The sequence below is a fragment of the Manis pentadactyla genome, chromosome 2 (assembly GCF_030020395.1).
Source record: "Manis pentadactyla isolate mManPen7 chromosome 2, mManPen7.hap1, whole genome shotgun sequence".
Taxonomy (NCBI): Eukaryota; Metazoa; Chordata; class Mammalia; order Pholidota; family Manidae; genus Manis; species Manis pentadactyla.
The window spans coordinates 83,894,329-83,912,536 of NC_080020.1; the positions used below are offsets into that span (position 1 = coordinate 83,894,329).

The following is an 18,208-nucleotide window of genomic DNA, read 5'->3' on the forward strand; positions in this document are numbered from 1 at the left end:
AACATAATAGGAGTATAGTTACATAACCAATGCATACCTATAATTACTAGCCATCTCCAGTGAAACCAAGAGAACCAGTTAGGCACCTTAGACATTTGTGAAAACTTATCTACGATATGGTGGATATTGTCCAACTGAACTTGAACAGTCTGAGAGAAATCAGACAAATTAAAACAACCCATTCCTGGGGACTGTTCACATCCCATATGTTCTTTTAACAGTAAATAGTCTGTAGTTGTAAGATTTTGGAGCGCTACAATTTGCACTTCTCCTGATTCTTGGTTGAGTTCCAACAGTATAGATCCAGTCAAATTTGTTGTTTTACTGTATGCACAGGCCAGCTTAGATATCTCCTTCTTCATTCCCATGGCAAGTCCAGGAACTGGTGGGATGAGTGCATCTACAGCTGTAGCAGTGCGTGGATCTTTGTTGGGGTTTTTTGATGATCATCTTCTGGCATGAGTCTTCCCGAGAGTGCTGATGTTGGAAGTTCTCTTTCATATCGTTTCTTAGTTCATTTTCGGGGTAGCCAAATTAGGCTTTGATCCTCTGTATAAACACAAACAGACCCTTTGCCTACACTTTTATATGTCCTTTATATCATTGTGTAGAACTCATTAGAGGTCACCACATAGGAACTGCATTTTTTTTTTTAATCATTAATCTACACTTACATGACGAATACTTTGTTTACTAGGCTCTCCCCTATACCAGGTCCCCCCTATATACTCCTTTACAGTCACTGTCCATCAGCGTAGCAACCTGTTGTAGAATCACTACTTGTCTTCTCTGTGTTGTACAGCCCTCCCCTTTCTCCCACCCCGCTATGGATGCTAATCTTAATACCCCCCTACTTCTCCCCCCCTTATCCCTCCCTACCCACCCATCCTCCCCAGTCCCTTTCCCTTTGGTACCTGTTAGTCCATTCTTGAGTTCTGTGATTCTGCTGCTGTTTTGTTCCTTCAGTTTTTCCTTTGTTCTTATACTCCACAGATGAGTGAAATCATTTGGTATTTCTCTTTCTCTGCTTGGCTTGTTTCACTGAGCAAAATACCCTCCAGCTCCATCCATGTTGCTGCAAATGGTTGGATTTGCCCTTTTCTTATGGCTGAGTAGTATTCCATTGTGTATATGTACCACATCTTCTTTATCCATTCATCTATCGATGGACATTTAGGTTGCTTCCAATTCTTGGCTATTGTAAATAGTGCTGCGATAAACAAAGGGGTGCACTGATCTTTCTCATACTTGATTGCTGCATTCTTAGGGTAAATTCCTAGGAGTGCAATTCCTGGGTCAAATGGTAAGTCTGTTTTGAGCATTTTGATGTACCTCCATACTGCTTTCCACAATGGTTGAACAAGTTTACATTCCCACCAGCAGTGTAGGAGGGTTCCCCTTTCTCCACAGCCTCGCCAACATTTGTTGTTGTTTGTCTTTTGGATGGCAGCCATCCTTACTGGTGTGAGGTGATACCTCATTGTAGTTTTAATTTGCATTTCTCTGATAATTAGTGATGTGGAGCATCTTTTCATGTGTCTGTTGGCCATCTGTATTTCTTTTTTGGAGAACCGTCTGTTCAGTTCCTTTGCCCATTTTTTAATTGGGTTATTTGTTTTTTGTTTGTTGAGGCGTGTGAGCTCTTTATATATTCTGGACGTCAAGCCTTTATCGGATGTGTCATTTTCAAAGATATTCTCCCATACTGTAGGGTTTCTTTTTGTTCTATTGATGGTGTCTTTTGCTGTACAGAAGCTTTTCAGCTTAATATAGTCCCACTTGTTCATTTTTGCTGTTGTTTTCCTTGCCCGGGGAGATATGTTCAAGAAGAGGTCACTCATGTTTATGTCTAAGAGGTTTGTGCCTATGTTTTCTTCCAAGAGTTTAATGGTTTCATGACTTACATTCAGGTCTTTGATTCATTTTGAGTTTACTTTTGTATATGGGGTTAGATGATGGTCCAGTTTCATTCTCCTACATGTAGCTGTCCAGTTTTGCCAGCACCATCTGTTGAAGAGACTGTCATTTCGCCATTGTATGTCCATGGCTCCTTTATCAAATATTAATTGACCATATACGTCTGAGTTAATGTCTGGATTGTCTAGTCTGTTCCATTGGTCTGTGGCTCTGTTCTTGTGCCAGTACCAAATTGTCTTGATTACTATGGCTTTATAGTAGAGCTTGAAGTTGGGGAGTGAGATCCCCCCTACTTTATTCTTCTTTCTCAGGATTGCTTTGGCTATTCGGGGTCTTTGGTGGTTCCATATGAATTTTTGAATTATTTGTTCCAGTTCATTGAAGAATGTTGCTGGTAGTTTCATAGGGATTGCATCAAATCTGTATATTGCTTTGGGCAGGATGGCCATTTTGACGATATTAATTCTTCCTAGCCATGAGCATGGGATGCGTTTCCATCTGTTAGTGTCCCCTTTAATTTCTTTTAAGAGTGACTTGTAGTTTTCAGAATATAAGTCTTTCACTTCTTTGGTTAGGTTTATTCCTAGGTATTTTATTTTTTTTGATGCAATTGTGAATGGAGTTGTTTTCCTGATTTCTCTTTCTGTTGGTTCATTGTTGGTATATAGGAAAGCCACAGATTTCTGTGTGTTGATTTTGTATCCTGCAACTTTGCTGTATTCCGATATCAGTTCTAGTAGTTCTGGTGTGGAGTCTTTAGGGTTTTTTATGTACAGTATCATGTCATCTGCAAATAGTGACAGTTTGACTTCTTCTTTGCCAATCTGGATTCCTTGTATTTTTTTGTTTTGTCTGATTGCCGTGGCTAGGACCTCTAGTACAATGTTAAATAACAGTGGGGAGAGTGGGCATCCCTGTCTAGTTCCCGATCTCAGCCGAAATGCTTTCAGCTTCTCGCTATTCAATATAATGTTGGCTGTGGGTTTTTCATAGATGGCCTTTATTATGTTGAGGTACTTGCCCTCTATTCCCATTTTGCTGAGAGTTTTTAACATGAATGGATGTTGAACTTTGTCAAATGCTTTTTCAGCATCTATGGAGATGATCATGTGGTTTTTGTCTTTCTTTTTGTTGATGTGGTGGATGATATTGATGGACTTTCGAATGTTGTGCCATCCTTGCATCCCTGGGATGAATCCCACTTGGTCATGGTGTACGATGGTTTTGATGTATTTTTGAATTCGGTTTCCTAAATTTTGTTGAGTATTTTTGCGTCTACGTTCATCAGGGATATTGGTCTGTAGTTTTCTTTTTTGGTGGTGTCTTTGCCTGGTTTTGGTATTAGGGTGATGTTAGCTTCATAGAATGAGTTTGGGAGTGTCCCCTCCTCTTCTATTTCTTGGAAAACTTTAAGGAGAATGGGTATTATGTCTTCCCTGTATGTCTGATAAAATTCCGAGGTAAATCCATCTGGCCCGGGGGTTTTGTTCTTTGGTAGTTTTTTGATTACCGCTTCAATTTCGTTGCTGGTAATTGGTCTGTTTAGATTTTCTGTTTCTTTTTGGGTCAGTCTTGGAAGGTTGTATTTTTCTAGGAAGTTGTCCATTTCTCCTAGGTTTCCCAGCTTGTTAGCATATAGGTTTTCATAGTAGTCTCTAATAATTCTTTGTATTTCTGTGGGGTCCGTCGTGATTTTTCCTTTCTCATTTCTGATACTGTTGATTTGTGTTGACTCTCTTTTCCTCTTAATAAGTCTGGCTAGAGGCTTATCTATTTTGTTTATTTTCTCGAAGAACCAGCTCTTGGTTTCATTGATTTTTGCTATTGTTTTATTCTTCTCAATTTTATTTATTTCTTCTCTGATCTTTATTATGTCCCTCCTTCTGCTGACCTTAGGCCTCATTTGTTCTTCTTTTTCCAATTTTGATAGTTGTGATATTAGACCGTTCATTTGGGATTGCTCTTCCTTTTTTAAATATGCTTGGAGTGCTATATACTTTCCTCTTAAGACTGCTTTTGCTGCGTCCCACAGAAGTTGGGGCTTAGTGTTGTTGTTGTCATTTGTTTCCATATATTGCTGGATCTCCATTTTGATTTGTTCATTGATCCATTGATTATTTAGGAGCGTGTTGTTTAGCCTCCATGTGTTTGTGAGCCTTTTTGCTTTCTTTGAACAGTTTATTTCTAGTTTAATGCCTTTGTGGTCTGAAAAGTTGGTTGGTAGGATTTCAATCTTTTGGAATTTACTGAGGCTCTTTTTGTGGCCTAGTATGTGGTCTATTCTGGAGAATGTTCCATGTGCACTTGAGAAGAACGTGTATCCTGTTGCTTTTGGATGTAGAGTTCTGTAGATGTCTATTAGGTCCATCTGTTCTAGTGTGTTGTTCAGTGCCTCTGTGTCCTTACTTATTTTCTGTCTGGTGGATCTGTCCTTTGGAGTGAGTGGTGTGTTGAAGTCTCCTAGAATGAATGCATTGCATTCTATTTCCTCCTTTAGTTCTGTTAATATTTGTTTCACATATGTTGGTGCTCCTGTATTGGGTGCATATATATTTATAATGGTTATATCCTCTTGATGGACTGAGCCCTTTATCATTATGTAATGTCCTTCTTTGTCTTTTGTTACTTTCTTTATTTTGAAGTCTGTTTTGTCTGATACCAGAATTGCAACACCTGCTTTCTTCTCTCTGTTGTTTGCTTGAAATATCTTTTTCCATCCCTTGACTTTAAGTCTGTGCGCGTCTTTGGGTTTGAGGTGAGTCTCTTGTAAGCAGCATATGGATGGATCTTGCTTTTTTATCCATTCTATTACTCTGTGTCTTTTGATTGGTGCATTCAGTCCATTTACATTTAGGGTGATTATTGAAAGGTATGAATTTATTGCCATTGCAGGCTTTAAGTCTGTGGTTACCAAAGGTTTAGGGTTAGCTTCTTTACTGTCTTACTGTCTAACTTAACTCGCTTGTTGAGCTATTATAAACACAATCTGATGATTCTTTATTTCTCTCCCTTCTTATTCCTCCTCCTCCCTTCTTCATATGTTGGGTGTTTTGTTGTGTGCTCTTTTTAGGAGTGCTCCCATCTAGAGCAGTCCCTGTCAAAAGTATATATGTTTTTGGGAGGAGATTCCCACTGTCCTACTCACGCCGCCATGTTGGCTCCCCTAGTTTATTTCTAGTTTTATGCCTTTGTGGTCTGAAAAGTTGGTTGGTAGGATTTCAATCTTTTGGAATTTCCTGAGGCTCTTTTTGTGGCCTAGTATGTGGTCTATTCTGGAGAATGTTCCATGTGCACTTGAGAAGAATGTGTATCCCGTTGCTTTTGGATGTAGAGTTCTGTAGATGTCTATTAGGTCCATCTGCTCTACTGTGTTGTTCAGTGCTTCCGTGTCCTTACTTATTTTCTGCCCGGTGGATCTGTCTTTTGGGGTGAGTGGTGTGTTGAAGTCTCCTAGAATGAATGCATTGCAGTCTATTTCCCCCTTTAGTTCTGTTAGTATTTGTTTCACATATGCTGGTGCACCTGTGTTGGGTGCATATATATATTTAGAATGGTTATATCCTCTTGTTTGACTGAGCCCTTTATCATTATGTAGTGTCCTTCTTTATCTCTTGTTACTTTCTTTGTTTTGAAGTCTATTTTGTCTGAAATTAGTACTCCAACCCCTGCTTTCTTCTCGCTGTTGTTTGTCTGAAATATGTTTTTCCATCCCTTGACTTTTAGTCTGTGCATGTCTTTGGGTTTGAGGTGAGTTTCTTGTAAGCAGCATAAAGATAGGTCTTGCTTTTTTATCCATTCTATTACTCTGTGTCTTTTGATTGGTGCATTCAGTCCATTAACATTTACGGTGACTATTGAAAGATATGTACTTTTTGCCATTGCAGGCTTTAAATTCTTGGTTACCAAAGTTTCAAGGTTAGCCTCTTTAGTATCTTACTGCCTAACTTAACTCGCTTATTGAGCTGTTATATACACTGTCTGGAGATTCTTTTCTTCTCTCCCTTCTTATTCCTCCTCCTCCATTCTTCATATGTTGGGTGTTTTGTGCTGTGCTCTTTCTAGGAGTGCTCCCATCTAGAGCAGTCCCTGTAAGATGTCCTGTAGAGGTGGTTTGTGGTAAGCAAATTCCCTCAGCTTTTGTTTGTCTGGGAATTGTTTAATCCCACCATCATATTTAAATGATAGTTCTGCTGGATACAGTGTCCTTGATTCAAGGCCCTTCTGTTTCATTGCATTAAATATATCATGCCATTCTCTTCTAGCCTGTAGGGTTTCTGTTGAGAAGTCTAACGTTAGCCTGATGGGTTTTCCTTTATAGTTCACCTTTTTCTCTCTAGCTACCTTTAAAACTCTTTCCTGGTCCTTGATCTTTGCCATTTTAGTTATTATGTGTCTTGGTGTTGTCTTCCTTGGATCCTTTCTGTTGGGGGTTCTGTGTATTTCCGTGGTCTGTTCGATTATTTCCTCCCCCAGTTTGGGGAAGTTTTCAGCAATTATTTCTTCCAGTATACTTTCCATCCCTTTTCCTCTGTCTTCTTCTTCTGTTACCCCTATAATACAGATATTATTCCTTCTGGATTGGTCACACAGTTCTCCTAATATTGTTTCATTCCTGTAGATCCTTTTATCTCTCTCTATATCAGCTTCTATGCATTCCTGTTGTCTGGTTTCAATTCCATCAATCGCCTCTTGCATCCTATCCATTCTGCTTATAAACCCTTCCAGAGTTTGTTTCATTTCTGTAATCTCCTTTCTGGCATCTGTGATCTCCCTCCGGACTTCATCCCATTTCTCTTGAGTATTTCTCTGCATCTCTGTCAGCAAGTTCATGATTTTTATTTTGAATTCTTTGTCAGGAAGACTGGTTAGGTCTGTCTCTTTCTCTGGTGTTCTCTGTGGTCTTTGTCTGCCTGTAGCTTTGCCTTTTCATGGTGATAGGAATAGTTTGCAGAGCTGGGACGAGTGATGGCTGGAAGAACTTCCCTTCTTGTTGGTTTGTGGCCCTCCTCTCCTGGGAGAACAGCGACCTCTAGTGGCTTGTGCTGCACAGCTGCATGCAGACAGGGTTTCTGCTTCCTGCCTGGCTGCTATGGAGTTTATCTCCGCTGTTGCTGTGGGCGTTGCCTGGCTCGGGCAGCTGCTCCAAAGTGGTGGAGTTGCGTTGGAGGGGGAGCGGCCGGGATTCTCTTTATCTCCGTGAGGGGCCTCCCTGCTCCCTGGTGCCCAGGGGGTTAGAGTGCCCACAGATCCCCGGATTCCCTATCTCTGGATTAAGTGTCCCGCCCTGTCCCTTTAAGACTTCCAAAAAGCATCCGCCAAAACAAAATGACCACCAAATAAATAAATAAATAAATAAATAAATAAATAAATAAATAAATAAATAAATAAAATTAGATAAATGAATGAATGAATGAATGAATGAATGAATAAATGAATAAATGAATAAATGAATGAATGAATGTCGCTTGTTTTCCTTTATTCTCCGTCGCCAGCCTCAGGCATCTACTCACCGGTCTTGCTGCCCAGTTTCCCTAGTATTGGGTTACCTATCCCTTTAAGACTTCCAAAAAGCGCTCGCCAAAACGAAACAGAAAAAAAAAAATTGCCGCTGGCTTTTCTTATGTTCTCCGGTGCCAGGCCTCCGGTGCCCGCTCACTGTTCTTGCTGCCCTGTTTCCCTAGTACCCAGGGCCCCGTGCACGCACTGTGTCTGCGCTCTGGTCTGGATGGCTGGGGCTGGGTGCTCGGCAGCCCTGGGCTCCGTCTCCCTCCTGCTCTGCCTACTCTTCTCCCACCAGGAGCTGGGGGGAGGGGCGCTCGGCTCCCGCTGGGCCGGGGCTTGTATCTTACCCCCTTCGCGAGGCGCTGGCTTCTCTCAGGTGCGGATGTGGTCTGGATGTTATCCTGTGTCCTCTGGTCTTTATTCTAGGAAGAGTTGTCTTTGTTATATTTTCATAAATATATGTGGTTTTGGGAGGAGATTTCCGCTGCTCTACTGACGCCACCATCTTGGCTCCACTAAAAAGTTTTTTTAAGTTGTTTTTTAATAAAGGGCTCTTTTTTCCAATTACTTTAGTTCCCCCTCAAAGTGGCCATCATAGGAAAAATGTACCTGTTTCATTTGTCAAAGTAGAATTTTTTAATGCTAAAACCCATTTAGTAGACTCCTGAGACTCTGACATGATATCATAGATTGAACAAGTATTATGGTTTTTAAAAATGTAGATAGGTTATGATCAATAGCGTTTTTAAAAGCATTGAGTATGTTTGATTCATAGTAGATTTGGGATATTTTTGCATTTCTCTCTATCAGCTGAGATCAAAGCGATACTCTCATTTGAGTGTCTTTGAAATGTTTTAATTTTATAAAGGTATTTTGCAGGAGAGAGACCTCTGGAGTGTTACTATTCTTTTTTATGATCTACCTGCCATTAGATAAAGTTACATTCACTTAATGATAATTCATTGATACATGCACTGTTCTGTGTGTTGTAGTTGAATAAAAATATTTTTTAAGTGGATTGTGAGGGACTCCTCATAACTCTAAAAAACTATTGCATTAAATCAAGATTTCTCATATACCTGTGCCAATATGACCTGAGCCTTATATCCTACATTGTGTCAGGGATAGTGATGTTGCTAGATACTTTTTAATGGAGTATTAATGAATTGGGATTACCAATCTAATTGGGAATATTCCAGACCAGAAATCATTATTCATGTGTCTTATTGGGTATATTTAAAAATTTAGAGAACCTTAAACCCAGCCTACCTCTCTGCCTCCACTTTTACCATATTATGAAGCTATTGTCCCACTTAAAGTGCACTCATGTGTTTCATCACAGCGGGAGCATACCTTGCTTGTATTCATTTTGCTATTGTCCTTTATACTTTTATCGTCTGGTAAAGCTGAAGCTCCACTTGCATGAGAATCTCATGCAGGACTTCACTAAACTTGCATATTCCTACCAATACCCACTAAAAAGTAATTTCTTTTTAAGGGGGCCTGAGAATTTTAATTTTTTAACAAGTTCCCCAGGCAATTCCCTAGGTGTTTGAGAATTCCTAGGTGCTTTACCAACTAACCAGGCTTTCAAGTATCAGCTGAACTTTTCTTTCCCCATGAAATAATTGTCTTTGCTTAGGAAGATCCCCGGAAAACTCTTACCTGTACTTGGCATTGGCTATAGATCTTCTGTAACTTTATGTTTAACTTTTCTGCAATTTTATATGGTTTCTCTTACCAAGTACTCAAGTTGCAAGTTGAGCTACTCAACTCTGCCAGTGTAGCCTGAAAAGAGGCATAGATAATACATAAATGAAAGAGCATGATTGTATTCCAACAAAACTTTAATTTCATATAATTCCCACATCATGAAATGTTATTCTTTCTTTCTTTTCCCCAACCATATTAAAATGAAATTCTTAGCTCAAAGGCCTTACAGAAATAGACAGTGGACTAGATTTAACTCATGGGCATAGTTCACCAACCCTGCTCTAGACTGTCTCCTTAACACAGTAGTAGTCATCAATATACATTAAGTGTAGTGAGTGAATTAATTCTAACAATTTTGTACAAAGCATATGTTACTTATTTTTGTGATAACATACCTAGTGTGCTAACTGGTTCATAAATGTTTGTTCAGTCACTTTTCAATTTTTTCCTTGAGTTAATGCCAGGATTATGAGTATTCTTTATTTTCTTTAATCAACTGCTTTTTTTTCCCCTGTGTGTTTAACTAGGAAGGCCCAAACAGTCTGATTAATGAAGAAGAGTTCTTTGATGCTGTTGAAGCTGCTCTTGACAGACAAGATAAAATAGAACAGGTATATCTGTTATTAAAAATTCAAACATTAGGCTTTCCTTGATAATATGCTATTTCATATAAATAGAATTTGAAAATTGTGAACCTAATAACCTAGAAAATGAACTGTGTCTACATTGAGTCAGAAACGTAGTATAAGTTAGTTCCTTTGTTGATCAATTTCCAAGCAATAGAAAGAAGGCCAGAGATTGTTTAAAGGAAGCATGCTTAATTGACATGAAATTAAATGGAAATATTTTCCTTATTCCACTTGAAGTATCCAACTTTATTTTCATTCTATTAGTATCAGTCATATATTTAATCTGAGTGAAACTGTCTCTGTGCCTATTTCTCTTCATCAGTAATACCATATGAATTCAAAAGGAAAATGACCAAGAAGTTATTTTTCCTTCTACTTTAGTGCTATTTAATTTTTATTAACTCCCTTATTGCTTCAGTACCTTCACATTCAGTTGCTTCCTCACTTTTTTAACTTTGATGAGTGTTTTATCATCATTAAATTCACAGCAATTATACCCAGCTTCTTCTGTGGAAACTGAAGGAAAATATTTCTTATATACTTTAACTCTGGCATCAAGATTAATTTGATCCTTTACCACCTTTAATTCTGCAACAATGCAGTTACCATATATTACCTCTAGATGATACTTCAGGATGAATTTTAGTTACTCTCCCCAGGACTTTAAATATCTTGCAAATAAGTCATATGTGTATTAGCTTTAATACCACAAATTAACTTGCATAGAAAAGTTAGCTTGTTTATTCTCTGTCTAAGGCAAGTCATGGCCATTATGCCCATTTACTGGTCTGTCTACCCAAGGGAAAATCACTTGTAATAGTGACTGTTTGCTTTTCATGTTTATTTATTTATTTTTTCCTAAATCAGTGATAAAAAAGTTCATGTCATATTAATTTACAAAGGTTACTGCCTTTTTTTGTATACCCAAAAGATGCTATGCAGCCCTCAGTAAGAATGGGAACTTCTGGTTCCTATGGGAGCTCTGCTTTTGGGTGTCTGAAGTAGCATCATGGTGTTGGTTTTTTAGGGTTTCTTTTTTCCTTCACTGTATTTTTTTAATATAAGTTGTGCTGTTTGGGGAGGAGTAGTGAACTGTTTGAGGTCAAGGCAACTTCATTTTCATTCTTTAGTTTTGCCACTGACTGTGTAGCTATAAACTTACCGCTTAAATTCTCTGGACCTTGATTTTCTATCTATGGGAGATGATGATTCAAATTATTCCTTCTGCTCTAAAATGTTACTCTACTGAATATCAATACCGTGGTTGAGTTATAGTTTAAGAGGTTCGGTAGAACTTCTGTAAGCTTTAGAGAAAAAAACTATTCATGGGGCTATGAACTCATTTAATTTCAGTCCATTCTTGTCATTCTCGTAGATAACCTACAAAACAAGTCATTAAACAGACCATAATTTTCCTTGCCTAATAGCCAAGCACATTGATATGACAAAGATAATTACAGGGTGGTAATGCTGTAGGGTTAATAAGCTCCAGTAATCTGTTAAATCAGTTTCAGATCTTCAAGCATTTCCCTTATTGTACACAGTAGATACAGCACAGGGCTCTCAACAACACAGCCAGTATATAGGATTTCTTCAGTGACACATTTTTAAATTTACGGTGTTTTACATATTTGCCAACATAGGGGGGAAGATATGTACAATAACATGGTGAGTGAGAAATGAGATCTTAGCAGTTGTAATCAGATAAGGTTGAAAATACCATTTGTCTTCTGCATACTTAGAAGATGAGCACACATATAACATAGCAGAGTTTCTGGTACATTATATTCAGCAAATATTTATTGAATAAATGAGAAGAAACTAGGTAAACTGAGGAGGTAGAAGGAGGTTAAGTGGCAGCTTAACAGAAGTGAGGTGATGGGTTGAAGACACAATACCGTCACGGAAAGGAGACAGAAATATACATGATATGCTCTTTAGAACATAACTGAAGCAAATTATCATATTGGTCCAAATGATACAGCCCCACAGGACCCTGATGGGGTAGAATGATTGAAATAATTTGCCCAGAGTTTGGATATAAGAAAATTAACTTCAGCAGCAGTGTTAATGCAGATTCATGGTAAATGATGTCCTGCTGGCTTTGGAGACCCTGACCAGGAGCAAAATCAAAGAACTAATGCTTGGTCTATGTAATCTAGGTAACATCTATGGCATCTGAAAGAAGAGACTGAATTGACATACATGAAGTGTGAGGATTTGGCAAGGCTCCTATCTGTAGAGTATTTTCATAATTCAATATTTATAAGTACTAAAGTGTTCAGGTTGAATTATCCATTCTTAAACGCTGTAAAATACACTTTAAAACTATCCCATCTTAACATCATGTTTTCTTAGTCACAGAGTGAAAAGGTCAGGTTACAGTGGCCTGCATCTATGCCATCTGGAGATGCCTTTTCTTCTGTGGGGACTCACAGATTTGTCCAAACGGTAAGCTAATGTCAGTTTGCTCAAAGTATATGTTGTATTGTTCTTCACTGTTGATGGAACTATCTTGTATAAGTTTTCTCCCTTTTCTTGAATTTAAGTAATGAGATTCTTTGGTACTATACGTTTCTTCCATCTACACCTTCAAAAACAGGTAGAAATCTTCTGAATAGAATATTCTTTTTTATTTAAGGGGAAAGGGAAATGGGGGTGGATAGGGAATGGCTAGTCCAAAATAGTTAACCAGAAGCATAGCAAGTTATATTAAATCTCTTTTTTCTTTGAGGTTAACTGGTATTATTTTGTATTATTGGAAGCATTGCATTCTTTTTAGAATTTTTGTAGCAAAACTGATAATAGGTGCATGAAGTCAGCACTTGCTGCTGAGCTTGTTTCATATGGTGCTTTGTTCTCTTTCTTTATCTTGTGTTTGGAAGTTGGTACTGAATGCTCTGTTGTGCCTTTGTTCTGATTACTTGGTTTTTTCTTTGTCTGTCTCTGGTAGCCCTATAGTCGCTCTTCCTCCATGTCTTCCATTGATCTAGTCAGTGCCTCTGATGATGTTCACAGATTCAGCTCCCAGGTACTGTATGAATGTATAGAGTGGACTTGAGTCTTTCTGTGCTATGTTTCAGCCTGCTTTCTTGTTCCTAGAAATTGTTTGATTAGGCCACTTGTTTTGGTTTTGAATTTTAATTAGTAACAATAAGCATTGAAAAAGGCCTTCCTTATCTACTAAATAATTCCTCTGTCAGGCTTGCATGTGCCCTTTGTATCCTCTACTGTGGATAGCTTGGAATTTTGCCATGTAAGAGGTACTCCCACAAGATCGCAAATTCAGTTGAAACGAGTAGAGGTACCCGGTATTTAAATATCACATAAAATCTGTTTCTTTAGACAGGATTCAGAAACTTGGATGGGCATGGTCTACGAAGTTACATTACCACATAAAAGCAGGTTTTAGCAGTCTCACTTTTAATCTAATTTAAAATGTCTCAGTTATATTTGACAGGGAAATAATTTTTTAAATAATATTTGTCTCATTACCATTATAATATTAAACACTGAATAGATTGTATTTTCCTTATGCAAATTACCCTTGGATATTATAACTTAATATTCCTGTTCATATGCTAAATCTATGGAAATTGGTTTTAAGTTACTCAGCATCAGTAAGGTTTAGGGATTAGCAGCTCAATTCTTACAGTCTCTGTTCTCATAAAAAAAATCAAAGTATTATTGGAGGAATAATTTTTAGTGTTAGCATTAATTTTAAAAAGCTTTTTAATCTTTATATCTTTGGCATTCAACTTTGTATCTTTATGGTGATTATTGGATCACATCATGTATGTTAAGAAACTGAGTCTTTTATCAGAATGACCTGAGTTTAAATCCTGATTAGCTGTATTATCTTGGGCAACTTTTCTAACTCTTCCATGCTTCACTTCTGTGATTTAGCTATGACTATTATCTGGACATACAGGAAGTGCCCAGTAAGTGTGAGTTTCTGTTAGCATTATAATAGCATAATTTCTTTTTGCTAATCAAAATTATCTACATCATTTTTTTCTCTAGCAGAGTATTTCAATAAAACTTTTTAAGAGTCGTAATGTAAAGCAAGTATCTATTCGTCTACACTTATAAGTAAAATTTACATTAGTTTTTAACTACTCAGTAAAGAAGAAAATTAAAACTCTAAATACTAGCTTTTTTCCTCCTTGAAACATTTTTGAGAAACAAATGTATCAGTTCTTCATCAGAAATTACCCATAACCAAACTTATGACAGTATTTCTTACCTTTTGCTCATCCATTTCTGCATGCTTTTTCAAAAGCTTCTCATTCACAATAAATTAGTGACATAATCAGATAATGTATTGGGAGACTGTTTTTTTCTGCTATGCTCCACCTTGCATTAAAATAATTCATTAACAGGCTAAAACCCATCAGTACTCATCACCATTTTTCCCTTAAAGCAGAGGAATACACAGGCTGTAAATGAAAGAGAATGTAATGAGAGCAAGAAAACAGTGTAAACCACTGATAGGTGCCTAAGAAATGGGGCTTCAGAACCCAGACCTGGGCCCAAGCTATAGAGCTGTAGTATAGTTGAAAGCCTTCAAGTACAGACGTCTATATTACTAAGAAGCAGGTACTCAGCTTTTTCGTGATTTTGCTTAATTGAGCTTACTTCCTTACCTGTTTGTGTAATTCATGTATATAAATTGAGAAAAGCCTTTCTAGTGGATTTTTTTCCTAATAAATTATGCTCATGATTGGTAAAATTCTGCTTTCAGCTTTTGATTATTATACTGTGTTACATGCCAGAAGAGGCAGAAAATGAAGAAAAATAAAATAAATATCAACTATTTATTCTCTTTGTTAAAGTATTTGCTGTCATTAGCATACTTGGCCTCTGGCATATAACTACTGATTAACTGGGCCTTACCATCATCTACTTGCAAGTCTTGGCTCATGACTGTTTTGTTCATATTGAAATTATGTTTATAGGTAGGTAGGATAATTAAACTGAGAACTGAGAAATACCTTGAAAATAACTTCAAATAAAATATGTGAATGTACTGGGATATTAGTCGCACATGTGCATCTGTCTGATGGGCAGATATTGGGAAGAAAGCCCACTAAATCAAAATGTACAGAAAGTAGAAAGGACTTGGGTTTATAAATAATCTCTTTGTATACATTTATTTGCATAACACACCACCTAGAGATGTCACCTTAAAAATCAAAGGAAAAAAAATACTCTGTTGTGGGGAAAAAAAAGAAAAGGGTGGGCAGTAAGTAAGTACGTCTGCAGGTTAATCAATGGTGAGTGTGACTGCAAAAACAATTCTGTGTAAAGCTTTTTCCTGCTTTATGTCTATAGTGACACATTATTGTTGTAATTATTTCACCCCTCTGATTTTTACTGTACAAGTAAGATGTGTTAATTTTAGCAGAACTTAGAAAATAAATAAAAATAGATAACTAGTAATATTCTTATGCATGTCCTTTTTCCATACATATATAGTATACATGTATTTATATATGCAATTAAGTAAAATCAGGCATACATGGGTAAATATACATACCGTATATTTCTACTGAAAGTAGGTCTTTTTCTACTGAAGTAGGTAATTCTTTATATACTATTTTATAACCAGTTTTAAACATATAATTAAACCCATCTTCCCATCAGTAAATATAGGTCTCTATATCCTTGTCTATTGTATGGATATGCATACTGGGTTTACCTGCTCGCTTAATATTAACATTCAGTTTATTTTCAGTTTGCCTCTAGTATAATTAGAGCGACAGGAACACCCTTCTGTATACATCTTTGTACACTTATTCAATTACTTCCTTTGAATCTACTCCTAGAAGTAGAATTGTAGGACAAAGGCCTTGCACACTTCTCTAAGTTTTTTAAATTCTTATTTCCAAACTGTTCATTAGGAAAGTTGAACCAACTACTCCCAGGACAGTTTTCTTTTGCTGTATGACACTGAATATTATAATTGTTAATTTTTGCCAATCTGATAAACTAAAAGTGTTATTTTGCTTCTTGACTGTTTGCATTTGTTCAGTGAATTGACTATTCATGTCCTTAGCCATTTTTCTTTTGAGTTAACAGTACTCTGTTAATTTGTTAATAATAAATTATTTTATCCAACAAATCCCTGTATGACTCTGTGACTCTAAAAATAAGCATAGTTGTATTCCTTTCACATGGGTAAGAGAAAAAGATCTGAGTGGTCTTTGAGCTCTTTTTTTTTACTTTTGTTCATGAGAATTTTGTTCATTACAATTTCTTTGTGCCATCAAAAGACAATTTTCTTTTAAAAGTTCTGTAATAATATTACAAAAATCCAATTAGACAGCCCCCTAAACTGGCATACTAAATGACTCGTGAGGTGGAAGGAAAGGTTAGAATTGAAGTGCTATTACCTCTTATTTCAAATGTGTTTTATCTCCCATTTTTTTTTCATAGTTTATTTGGTATAAAGATTCTGTGTGTGTTGGCACACATCATTTTCAACTCTAGGCCCCCAAAATATCAAGGGCATAATTCCCCAAAATTATGCTTAGTCTAGTTAAAATTTGCAAAGACTGTTTAAAGCAGGTAAACCCTGCTTCAATGATTTTGACCTAGTCTTTTTTTTTAAGTGATAGCAAGTGTTACTAGTAACATTTCCTAGAGTCTCAAATTTTGAGCTTACTAAAATATTAAGTTGGGCATGTGTTCATTCTTGTCATTCAACTTTAATGGTTCATTGTTTCCCATTTATTTTTGATATACAGAGTCATAACTGAAAACAGTTCACAAAGCAGATCTTTAGGTTAGATCTGAACTGTCAGTGTGGTCATGAATGCCCAAGTGATTACCCCTGGAGTAACACTGGCTACTTCATATTTTATTGCAGTAAACATAAAATAAATTACAGTGAGATTTTACCTGTATCACGACTTTTTTTAACTTCAGTGTTCTTACCTGAGGGAAGATGCCATAATGGATAAAGATTCCATGATGAAGGTTTTGCAGAGAAATTTATTACTTTGAGTACTTCATTAATTTATTTAATTTCCTAGGAGCATAGCAATGAATACATCTTGTTTCTTTCTTGGACTTTTTCAAGTGCTCTTAAGTCAAGGGAGTAAATAAGAACTAAAGACTGAAAACTTTTCCATAAATGCAGTGATAACTCTGATAGGAATACTATTTTTTCATCTGTCTAGAAAGACTGTGTTAAAAGTGCTTACTGTATATTGTTTTAGCTCCTATCAATTTATATTTGTATAATCTGGTTTCTTTTGAACCAAAATGCAAATTAAAACCTCATTTTTCAAGCATTTGAAATAATTAATTAGGAATAATCTCCCAAACAAAAACAGAGCTAACTGGCACTAAAATTTTTTTAAACAGAACTTTCTTTCTTTGTTTTTCAACAGAGTAAAATCATTCACTTTCTTCTTTTATAAGTAAGCTATTTAAAGTTGGGTTTGTTTCTGGTAGGCATTTCTTTTGCCTCTAATTTCGTAAGATAGGTGTTCTTAACTCCCAGTACTCCATCTAAAATGTGCATTCAAATTTAAGATTTTTAAGATCTTGGGATCTAAAAATGGTAAAAAAATGTCTCTTAATCATGATGTGACACAAATGAACGAATCAAGCCAGGGCTACTGTGGTTGTTTTATTTAAACATACTTACTGGAACTTTCTTTGTTTTTCCTTCTTTTAAAAATCAGATACCTTTTGTAAAACATATTTATAACTTGGAATCCTTCATTAGTCATCCTCACCCTCTCAAAGCAGATTTCAAAATTATAGAGGCACATAGATTTTTCCAGACAGCCCCTGAAGTTATGTTTTATAATTAAGGCTTTATAAAATTATAGAATATACTATTAGTCACATTTAAAAATTTCTCCCAAGTCTGTAACCTAGCACCATTTGCTTTGTTTTGAGGATTACAAAAAAATAGATTTTATATTAGTGTTTTTTTAGTACAAAGAATAGATTGTAGAATCTCAGCATAAATGTTTTTATCAAAAATTTTTTGTGTGATTATTGCCATTATGGAGACTCTTAAAGCCATACCTACTTTCAGTAATCAAGTATGCCTTCTGAGATCATAAAACTTGATGATTACAGAAGTACACATCACTATAACATATTGATAACATCTTTTTGTGGAAAAAAATTATATCCCCAGAATTAATCAGTTTAAGAGTTACTGCCCCCAAACCATTAATGTATTTGTTTCAAAATATGTGAGCGAAACTTTTTCTGTATCCCTAATGAGCGCAGTAGGCTCTATGTAAAATAAGTAGTTTAACTTAGAAATAAAATTTTAAATGGAAGTATAATAAACATGTTTTCCAACTCTTCTGCCTTCTGTAATGCATTTATTACGTGAAACAAAATTATGAATAAAAGATTAGGAAACAATGCTTAGAAAAAGTGTCTATGTATAGATAGTAAACAAGCAAGTTCCTTCA

General features: G+C 36.4%; 1 protein-coding gene across 2 annotated transcripts in view; it reads left to right on the forward strand.

Moving 5' to 3' along the window:
• CERT1 (ceramide transporter 1) overlaps window positions 1-18,208 on the forward strand; it is a 110,403-nt gene that overhangs the window by 76,219 nt on the left and 15,976 nt on the right. The window contains exons 9-11 of one of the 2 annotated variants that reach the window (XM_036886104.2): window positions 9,660-9,743; window positions 12,120-12,212; window positions 12,715-12,792. In XM_036886104.2, the coding sequence (XP_036741999.1) occupies window positions 9,660-9,743; window positions 12,120-12,212; window positions 12,715-12,792 (255 nt within the window). The remainder of the gene's footprint in view (window positions 1-9,659; window positions 9,744-12,119; window positions 12,213-12,714; window positions 12,793-18,208) is intronic. The other variant, XM_036886105.2, reaches the window with a different exon arrangement.